The 10,741-nt window shown below is 50.2% G+C and overlaps 1 protein-coding gene across 1 annotated transcript; it reads left to right on the top strand.

The window, feature by feature from the left end:
• Positions 1-1,093: 1,093 nt before the first annotated feature.
• On the top strand, positions 1,094-7,739 carry RHOU (ras homolog family member U). The gene is made up of 3 exons (XM_030448115.1): positions 1,094-1,471; positions 2,030-2,088; positions 4,727-7,739. Exons 1-3 carry the CDS (start codon positions 1,138-1,140, stop codon positions 5,180-5,182), a joined length of 849 nt encoding a protein of 282 aa, XP_030303975.1. The 5' UTR covers positions 1,094-1,137; the 3' UTR covers positions 5,183-7,739.
• The last annotated feature ends 3,002 nt before the right edge of the window (positions 7,740-10,741 follow it).

Genomic DNA, 10,741 nt, shown 5'->3' with positions numbered 1-10,741 from the left:
TTGGAAGTCCCTTCTGTGGTCAGGCCAGGCATCTCCAGGGTTTACAGAAGCAGGAAGACAGCAGCCATGTAGGCACAAGGTATCCAGATGGGAAGGATGGGCAGCTGCAAGATGAAACCCACTGCATCCCGTGGGGTTCCCATTTCTGCCAGGGAAATGGGGAAATGGCACTCCAGGACAGAGCAGGGACTCAAACCTCAACGTTTCAGTCCTTTCAGCTGCAAAAGGAGGACACTAACATGGACACTGACATCCCCAGCCCCCCTTCTCCTGCTGGCACCGCATTCGCCCGGTGCCGTTCGGGTCCCCCGCAGCCACGTGTTTAAAACACCCCCAAGTTAGGGCACCGCCGAAATCCCCAGCAGCTTTTCACTGCCTGCGCTCAGCCGCTCACCTGACTGCTGCCGCCTCATTTCAACGCTGCTCAGAACCGCAGCTCCCACGGCACGCAGCCCCGGGCCCGCACGCAGGAGGAGCTCACCGAGCTCTCACCTCAAAACCACACCCAACCACCCCGGGAAGTCCCATGGATCGCACAACACCCAGCGGGTGCTCGGGTGCTCCGAGAAGCCCCGGGGAGCCGCTGTTCCCGCAGCCCTGACCGCGGAGGCTCCGCAGCCGCCGCCGCCTCCTCCGCTCCCGCACGGCGGCGCGGGCTGCACGCGGCAGCAGGGAGAGGCGGGGCCAACACAGGCCACGCCCCCATCCCACGCCCCTGCCGCGCCAGCCAATAGCAGCGCTCTGCGCGGCGCCGCGCGCTGCGGCGGAGCCAATGAGAAGGCGCCCCCCGCTCGGCCGCGAGGCGCCGTGGCGCCCCCTGCCGGGCTGGGCCGGGCGGGCCTATGTCACGCGGCGGTGCGGGGCCGGCGCTCGGGATTCGGGAGCGCGGGGCGAGGCGAGAGCAGCGCAGCCGGGATCGATCCCAACCCCCCCCTCCCGCCTGCTCCCGGAGCTCCCGACGCTTCCCCGGGAAAGGGCTGTCGGGCCCCGGGGCTGGCTTCACGGAGGTCTCGCCGCCTTTGCCGCCCCAGCGGGGCCCCGCACCGTTCGCCCGCCGTCGCTCCCCGCCGCCCCCCGGCCGGCGTCCCCGGGCCGCGCGTTGCCCCGCGGTCGGCGGGGCTCCGCGTCGCCGCGCGGATGCCGCCGCAGCAGGAAGGCGAGGCGGGCTACATCAGCAAACCGGTACCGGGAGGCTGCGAGGTGCCGCCGGTGCCCCCGCGTAGGGTCCGCAGCGGACGGGCGGCGGCGGCGCTGGGGGCCGCGTTGGGCGGACGGTGCCGGGCAGCGGGGACCGGGACCGGGGTTGCGGCGGGGAGCGGAGCCGGAGCTGCGGGCGGAGCAGAACCGCGGCGGAGCATTAAATGCGTGCTGGTGGGGGACGGCGCCGTGGGGAAGACGAGTCTGGTGGTGAGCTACACCACCAACGGGTATCCCACCGAGTACATCCCCACCGCCTTCGACAACTTCTCCGGTAAGGGGGGATGCGGGACGGCTGCGGGGAGCTGCGCGGCCCGACTGTGCCTCCCCCGGGGCCGTGGCGGGGCTGCTCGGGGTGTGGGGGGGTCCAATTTCGGTGGTTTCGATATTTATTTCTGTGGGGGGTGGCAACGGAGGTTGTGAGGCTGCCGTGGTGGCGAGCAGAACCGGGGGTTCTCCCGTGTGACGGAGCCGGGCTGGCAGTGGGGTGACGGGGGGGATCGGTAACGATGAACTCCCCGGTTTAAACTTCCAGCTCTGGCAGAGTGGAAGCGCCAGAAAGGATTGGCTAGAGGATTGCCTTGGCCGGGCTGGGAATTGGGAAAAGGGAGGTTCTGGTCTCACTGGGAGGTTTATTGTGTCCCGGTACTGGAGGTGTACGAGGGGACAATAAACTCGACCCTTTATAGCAGGAGGACGCGGAGCTCTCCCAGTGAGAGCCGAGGGGTGGTACATCTTTAATTTTTTTTTTATTATTATTTTCTTAATGAAAACCGTGTAAAGTTGGCCTCACCACACATTCCCCCCCCTCCTCCTTCTTTTCTCTCCAAAGCTGTCGTGTCTGTCGATGGGAAGCCGGTGAGACTGCAGCTCTGTGACACAGCTGGGCAGGTCAGTGAAGCCCCTGATTTCAGTGACAGCGGGAGGGGAGAAGTTGTCGCACAAAGTAGTCCTGCTCATGGCTTCGTGGGTTCGAAAGGATCCTCCGTGTCTCGTTGTTTTATTAAATTGTTGTCGTATTCACTGCTTTGCCCACTCTATTGAGGGGGGGGGGGGGGGGATGTCCTGTGCCTCCACTGAGGGACTGGGCACAGGCTGCTGCTCTGCTGGAAAGGATGAATGTATTGGGGGATTCGGAGGCCACCTGGTTTTCTTTTTGAGTAGTTGTTACTGTCGTTTCATTGTTGTTTGGTTGTTTTGGTTTTTTTTACTAAATAACTGCGAGTTTAAGAACGATGGTGTTTGGGTTGTATGCTCCCAAAGTGTCCACAGCTGTACCTGTGCAGAGGTAGAGGTGGTGTTTCCAAAGGGGCAGAAGTTTAAGGGAGAAAAAAAATCAAACAAAAAAAACCCTGTTGGGTGTTGCCCTTGGAGACTTTGTATTTGCTATTCCCACCTCCTTAAAAAGTGCTGACACCCCAAAGCCAAGGTTTGCTGTAGTCTTAAGGTTTGAGGGTGGGTGGTGCCTCTCAGCTCCTGGGTTGCCTGAAACATAAAAAAGAACCCGGTTTGTACCACTGTGTATTTTCTGCAAGTCCCTGGCTTGTACCACCCAGAGCAATGTTCAGCCGTGCTTGACAGGGTTTGAGTCTGGAGAGCCAAAAGTATTTTGCTCCCCAGCTGGCGTTTGAAGGCTCTGGGAGTTGCAGCTCTGTGGATCTGGGTCTGAACCTTCCCCACAACCATGCTGAAAAATCTCAGTGGCCTTAACATAGAAACCTATTTAGCTGAGTTGTAAGTAGGCGCCCTACTTAGGAAAGGGATTTGAAGGGCTCTGAAGTCCCAAACAGCAGTGTGGGACTCCTGTGTGTCCTACAAACCAAAGCTAAAATCCTATAAGCAGCCTTCTGCTGGTAATGAGACGAAGCAGAAGAGCAGCATGGTCCCATAGTTTAGTTTGGTGCCTTGCTGAAGGGTTTGGGTGGTACCACAACAGTCTTGGCTGTGTCTGGTCATACACAGAAGGTGTCAGGTGAAATTGCCATGGGGTGACAGCCTGGGGATGGGGAGCACCTGTGGAAACATGGCCCCAAGCTGTGGGCAAACCCAGTCAGAACTTGTCTGGAATAAAAGATACCTGGCTGGATACTTCGGTAAAATGGTGCTGCTGTGAGATGGCTGCTGAATTCTGCAGAAAAAAACCTCCAAAAAAGCACTCCAGGCAGAGTGGAAATTGTATTCCAGCATCTTCAGCCTAAAGCAGTGTGTGTCCCCTGCAGGTCATGTACCTACCCTTGAAAGAGCAGGAGTTACTTGGAATAGAAAAGGGCACTTTTCCATCCAGATAGAAACCTTTCAGATCTGGGTTTGGCTTTCCAACCCAATCAATCAAACCCTTTGGGGGTTTATCAGGTAGCAAGAAGAGGCAATGCCATGGCAAGGTGCCTTGCTGCGTGTGGCCCTGTCCTTTGGAGCAGCAGCTGGCTGTAAATGTGGGGTTTCTGTCTCCAGCCCAGCAGTGAGAGCTTGGTATCCTCTGAGGCTTAATCTGAGCATCAAGCAAGCTAATGAAGCTTGCTTTCCTGACTCGTGTTTTATAAATTGCTGTTTCTCCTGGAGATACTGCTGGAAGAAATTCATTCAAGCAAAATGAGACTTCAGAGGCTTCCAGGAGGCTTTAAATTGGGTATTCTGGGCCTCCAGAGGCTTAAAAGCCGAATTTCACATCTTGAAAATTAACATGGGACTCGCAATTCAGCAGTAAACTGCTGGTAGTGAGAGAGATGTTTTCAGCCCTGTGTGTTCTTTGCACTTTCAATTCAGAGCTTTTGAGAGCACGGTCCTTTTTAATTAAAATGTCACTGCCACCGAGGCAAATCCTACCTGTTCAGGCTGCTTGTGTTACCCTGCTTTTATCCTGCTGTCAGCAGAAAAGAAGCCTGCCTGGAGTTAACCCTTGCTTCTTGCTACAGTCTCAGCACGCCTTTGTTACCATGAAATATTTGGCTTTTTTTGTGGCTTGTTCCTGAAGCTGCAAGATGAGCTTGCTCTGCTGGAGTTTGCACTAAAATAAAATAAAAAAAACCAAAAACAAAAAATCCACCACCAAAACCCAAACAAACAAAACCCCAGTGAGGTAGCTGGGAGCTTGTTTGCACTTTGTTTGATGTGGCATGGCTGGGAGGGAAAGGTAAAAGCTCTTACTCTATGCCATTGGCATGTTAAGCCTGCACATTGTGAGTCGTTACTGCTGCCATCAGGTTTAAATCCCTGGGCACAATGGCAGGGAAATAATTCCCATATCCTGTAGGATGTGGCTAAGTAGTCACCAGTTGAAAAGCCTGTTCCAGGAAAGGTGCATTTGCTGCTCTGCTCTTGCCTGTGTCTGGAGATGGGGGTGTTTGCAGAGCAGCTTGGAGGTAGAGGGGTGCTCCCCATCAGAGTGGCTCCCTGACCCACCCCTCTCAGCAGTGGACCTGTAGAAATTGGTTTTTTTTACTCCCATACTTTTCTTTTTTTAAATTATGAGACCTTACAGGGGGAAATTCTGGGTTTTATGTGATCACTAATGGGGTTTTGTTCCTTGCAGGATGAATTTGACAAGCTCAGACCTCTGTGCTACACCAACACGGATATCTTCTTGCTCTGCTTCAGCGTGGTGAGCCCTTCCTCCTTCCAGAACGTGAGTGAGAAGTGGGTTCCTGAAATCCGATGCCACTGCCCCAAGGCACCCATTATCCTGGTCGGGACCCAGTCGGACCTCCGGGAGGATGTCAAAGTTCTCATCGAGCTGGACAAGTGCAAAGAGAAACCGGTGTCGGAGGAGGCTGCAAAGCTCTGTGCTGAGGAAATAAAAGCAGTGTCCTACATCGAGTGCTCTGCTTTGACTCAGAAAAACCTCAAGGAGGTCTTTGATGCAGCCATTGTGGCTGGAATTCAGTACTCGGATACCCAGCAACAACCAAAGAAATCCAAGTGTAGGACTCCGGATAAGATGAAAAACCTCTCCAAATCCTGGTGGAAAAAGTACTGCTGTTTTGTATAGGGGTTGCAAGGACCTGAGTGCTGCTCTGAGGAAATGGAATAGAGGCTATATTAGCTGATTTCTCATTCTGTGTTGTCCTGAGTGTATAGTGTAGATCTGTATGTATGTGTATATGTTGCTACTGGAGATCTTGGTTGCCATCTCAAGGGTGGCAGAAGGATTCTTAGTTAAAAAATGGCTATAAATCAGGTCTGGCATCCAGTTTGGTGACTTAAAACCTCTCGTTAAGGAAGAAGAGGGCCACACATCTGTGAGGGTAGAAGGATTTGTCCAAAGGATTTGACTTCTTTTGTTATAAAGGTGTGTGATGGGGAGGAGCACACCAGAGGCCTTTGCTGCCAGGGCTTCGGAGGAGGAACGTGTGACTTTGGAAGAGCAGAGATCTGTAGATGGACAGTCAAAGGGAAAAAAAATAACACTGTGCCTCCTAACTTGACATTTGTAGCTTTAAAACCCCACTCCTGCTCTCTTCTCCGTGGCTTCCTGAGCCAAAATCTTCCCCCCAAATCTTGGGGATTGCTTTAAAAAGGGTATGTGAGGGGTGTAACGTATACACTAATGCCGTGGTTGGAAAGGTCATGAATACACCTTCAGCTTGGGGTGAGGGAACCTAATCCCTCACAGAGCTGACATCTCATTTGTCACCTCCTGACTTTATGGAAGTCCTCTCTGTCCATTTTCCCCCTACCCTTCCCAGGAAGCTGAGTGGAAGCCCAAGGAAGACGACCAACCTTTAACTCGCTACCTCGAGCAGTGGCGATTTCCTCTGTATTTTTGTAGGCATGAGCACAGTTCATCTGTTTCAGCTGAAAGGAATGTAAGTGCTGTTGTGTTGGGTTTGTTTGGTTATCTTTTTTTTTATTATTTTTAATTTTTTTTTTAAACAGATGTGACAAATATCCATGCAGCACCGTGTAAACCACACCTGGTTTTAAGTCTACAGCCAAGAATTTCTGGATGCCCCTCCTTACCTTTTGAGGCTGCTAAATAAATAACAAAACGGGCAGATCAAGATTTGTAGCAAATCAGACTTTAGAAAACTGGGGCTGCTGTGTCCTCTTCTCAACCAAGGTCGTGTTTCCCTTTTAAAGGCAACAATCACTTGTGGCTGAATCTTGTTCAAGCTCATAGTAGTGAAATTGGCTGAGGTCACCTTGAAACTTTAACTGAATAATACTTTTTTTTCCAGAGTAGTGCAACAGATTAACTGAGATGTGCCTAAAATGTAGCTGAGTGATCAACATCAGAGCTGAGTGTGATCTACTCTCTTGACTGTATCTCCTTCCTACTAAACTAATTCCACCCCAGCAAGTTTGAGGGACCTGAGGGGTAACATGACTCCATGACTCTCTGAAAGAATCAGCATTTTAACTTATTCAGCAGAGGACATACAGTTTGTGCTGTCTGTCTGCCTTTTTATGGCCCTGACTCTTTTTCTTTTTTTTTTTTTTTAATCAACCAGGGTTTTTTTGTTGTGTGTTTTTTTTTTTTTTTTTTTTTGTCTGTTTGTGTTTTTTTTTAATTTCTTCCTTTGGCCATAGCCTTGAAGTGACCTTTTTCATAGTCTCAAACTAAACTGCAGTGACAGAAAGCCAGAACCATTTTGTCATCAGAAGTGAATCAGTGCCTGGTATAAAGAAGATCTGTGGAAGCCATTTGAGTTTATAAAGCTGACCAGAGTTTACCTCCTGGCCCATTAAAGAAAATGACACTATGTAAATGGATTCTGAGCTGCATTGGCAGATGTTCCACAGGCTGTATTTTTTCCTCCTCTCAGCAAAATGAGTGCACAGAATGGGTAACATTCCATTGCTGAAAACTTGAAAACGAGATGGAAATCTTTACCTAGGGCCTGATTCAATAAAAATGTGTTGGCTTCTGCACTGGAACAGCCTGGAAAAACAGTTTCCATAGCACAGAAGCTGGATGCATTTAACTTGGTTGCATCTGGTTGGTAATGGTTTAATGTTTACTGGTCATGAAGTTAACATCTGAGCCTTTATATTTCTTACTCGAATGCTTTGACAGGATTTCAGATATGCAGTCATACTGTCATCTTGGAAAAAAAAAAAAAAAAAGAAACAAAACATAAAGCCAGATTTCTCTTGGGTGCTTTGCTTCTCTGTGAAAAATGGTCTCAGTGGGTCAAAAGTGTGGGTTTGGAGAGGAGACAGGCTTTGAATTGGAGCAGCTTCCATGTGCAAAATTAAGTTTCTTCTGCAAGATCATGCTGCTTTGTATCAGGCCATACTGGAAGCAGCAGGTTATCTTTTATAAGCAGCCTGTTTCATAGTCTGGAGTAGCATTACTTTTAAATGTAGCCAGCTGTGACTGTTTCTGAAAATGTGATGTATATACAACTTGTTTTAGCCCTTACTAGGTGTATGTAAACCAAGGTCTAATAACTTTACAAATACTGCTCTACACAGGGCTACACAGGGTCTAGGTTTTAGGAATATTACTTTTAAAATCACCAGTATTTTATGAGAGCAAGTGAGGGGGGAGATGTCTCTATGTAGTCTATAAGCTGATGTGCCTTATAAAAAAAACAACAAAATAACCAACCCCAAAACCCAACCTCTCTTCTGTTTTCTAAGTGTAGGCTATAATCCGTAAGAAAAATCTCAAATGAGAATGATATAGATGAGGTATTTGGAAATAAATTCTGACCTGTGGACTCCTCTGCCTCTGCTGCCTGCTGGGGGAGGCTGGAGGGCTGTGTTCCCCCCTGGTACCCATCAGGGAGGAGGAGGTAGCTGTGATGCCATCCCAGAGCTGTGCTCGTGATTCCTGGGCAGAAGGTTTCTGATTGAAAAACACAGATTTTCCTCCATGCTTCCTCCCCTTCCTCATGGGGCTGGGCTGTGTGGGAAGGGGTCTTGTGCCTGACCCCAAGGTGGGGTGAGTGGGAGGAACACAGCCCACCTGGGGGACACACCATGGCAGGGGGGGTTCAGCTGCTGCATGTTGCACCACCTTGGGGAGGGCATAGAGGGCATTTTTGGAAGAACAAACCCTGCTCTCTCTTGACACCAAGGCTCTTGTCACCCCCTCCTCTGGGTCCAAGGTGTGTGAAGTTGGAGGCTGTCCATACAACACAACCCATGGCCCAGGGGCCATCTGCCCTTCAGGGCTGTGTTAGGTGAGGAGGGAGCAGCACCTGGATCCCTGGACATCCTTGTGAAGCCTGTGGTCCTGCTGGGAAACCACTCTGGAGAAGCAGCTTTGCTCTGGGTGAGGTTTGTAAAGTGTCCCCATTGCATTTGTTTTCCTGGGAGCTGAGTGGAGCAGGCATACAGGGGCCATGCTGGGATGCCCTCCCATGCCTCTTGGGTCATAAGGTATTTTCAACCATGAAAACACGTGCAGCTGGCATGGAGGAGCAGATTTAAGCAGTGTTCATCTTCCCCGTGGCTGATTCCTCACTCTTTGAAACAAAAGTCTTGGCTTCTTCATTACCTGACATGCAGGGGACTGCTGGGAAGTTCCTTCTCCTGGTCACACCTGTAGGACAGTGACCTTCCTTGAGTGCCTGACCCACCAGCAGGCTCTTTGGTGAGTACCTGGTGAAACACCACTGCTGGTGGAATCACTTCCATGGGGCTTATGTGCTGGTCAGCATGAAGTTTGGGTGTCCTCAGTGGAGATCAAGTCACCCTGACTTCAGGGAAAAGAACTGGGCAAAATTCTTGTGCAAAAATCCCTCTGCTCCCTGTGGGCTGTGGGTGTCCTGCTGCTGCCTTGGGTATCCGGACATCTGGAGAGGGCTGGGGCAGCTCAGGTCAGCTCTTATGCCAAGGGAAGGTTTGGGCATGTGCATGCTGCTGTGATCAAAAGGCTCCTTCAGCTGCCCTGCTCCAGAGGCTGGATGGGCTGGCAGCCCAGGCTGATAAGAACAGCCCAGGGTGATAAGAACTGAAGTTTTCCAGGAACACTGAAGTCGCTGCTACTTGTGATGGATGGAAGTTCCCAAGAGAGGATTTTGTTTTCTTTCATATCAAATTAAAGTACTGGAGGAAAAATGAATTGTTTAAATTTGTTTTTTTCATGGGAAAAAAAATGTCACCTGTAGCATTTCCCCCATGTATTTCTTACATTGGACACCACTAGGGAATGATTGAGGGGTGACTTGGACAAATGTGGCATTCAGACCCAGCTGGGAGAGAGCAGCCCTATGGAAACTTCACCACAACCTTACTTTGCTTTTTATTTTCTCCCCAGACATGAGTTACTGACCAAAGGGAGGGAGAAACTACTGCAAGAGATGTTCTTGTGTGACTACATGGAGCTGATTTAATATTGTTGCTTGCTTTGTGCTTAAATATTGAACCTGGGTGAAGCAATGTGAGTGCCCTTGTGATTGAGCAACATTGCTGAGCTTTAGCAGATAATCAAGAGTACTCAGAGGTTTGTATGGAAGAGACCTCTGGCAACTGCTGGAATGCAGCAAGGTGTGGAGAAAGAAAAAAAAAACCCACAATTATTGAGGGAAGAGTGAGACACTATAAAGCTCAGAAGAACTGGGAAAAGGGACTCTTGGGCAATGGGGTGTGATGGAAACTACTTTTACCTGCTTTAGGCAGAAGTAGATTAAAAGCCCAATTAGAGAAGTGCATGGGGAAATGAACAGCCCCCAAAAGGGCTGTTAGTTACAAACCCTTTTCTTCAGGAAGCCTCAAAGCTGGGGATAGCTGAAAGCTGGGAGGAAGGATCCCTGCACATTGTAGGGAAAAAATCACTCTGTTTGCTCTGTTCTTACAGTCTGTTCCCAAGTACCCACACTGCCTGGGGACAGGCTGTAGGATGAGGTGGACTTTTGGCATCATCCAGCATGGCTATCCTAAGGTATCTGGTGTTTCTGAACTAGCAGGGGGGTTTCAGGCCACCAGCAGGTCTCCAAGATCCTATAGGACCTTCTGAAGCTTTAGGTTCCCACATTGGTGGCAACCAGTGGGAAGATGTGATGATGATGGGGGTTGTCCATCACCCTTTTAGTGCAGACCTCTAAGGTACAACCTGGGGAACAAACAGTCATGGAATTGAGTGAATTTCACCATCTGAGGCAGAGTCTACTTCACTCTTCCTGATTTATTTCCCCAGTCTGTTTTCAGAAGATGGCTGAATCAGGGAGCTTGAGCTTGGAGCTGCCTTTTTAATTCAGCCCCAGCTTTTTGAATTCAGCAAGGGAGATGTGTCTAAAGGAGGAGGTGTGAGGAGCAGCCCTGCTCCTCTGCAGGGCACTGTCCCCATCTGGAGAGCTCCTCAGCCCAGAGCAATATCTGTTTTTCTTTAGGTCTGATCCTGATCTTATTATCTGAGGGGGAAAGAGGAGTTAATTTCACTGAGGTCAGCAGAGATGCAGATGTCTAAGGCTTTGTGTAGCATTAAAAAGACTCAAGCAGGGGTCCCTCTAAAGCTTGTAACAGCATTGCTGTGTTTGGCTCTTTCACCGGGCAGGATGGATACTGATCCTTGGCTGCTGCTCCGTGCTGTTGCTCTCTGTGATCCTCTGCTTCTGGCCCACCTAATTCAAGTTTTCTGGAAACTTTAGCTTGCCAT

This window comes from Calypte anna, chromosome 3 (genome assembly GCF_003957555.1).
Source record: "Calypte anna isolate BGI_N300 chromosome 3, bCalAnn1_v1.p, whole genome shotgun sequence".
Taxonomy (NCBI): Eukaryota; Metazoa; Chordata; class Aves; order Apodiformes; family Trochilidae; genus Calypte; species Calypte anna.
Note: the sequence above shows the minus strand (reverse complement) of the source record. Positions and strands in the feature narration are given on the sequence as shown.

Coding starts and splice junctions, on each gene's coding strand:
- RHOU (XM_030448115.1), top strand. CDS start 1,138: ATGCCGCCGCAGCAGGAAGGCGAGGCGGGCTACATCAGCAAACCGGTA. Junction 1,472..2,029: donor CGCCTTCGACAACTTCTCCG/GTAAGGGGGGAT, acceptor TTCTCTCCAAAG/CTGTCGTGTCTGTCGATGGG. Junction 2,089..4,726: donor TCTGTGACACAGCTGGGCAG/GTCAGTGAAGCC, acceptor TGTTCCTTGCAG/GATGAATTTGACAAGCTCAG.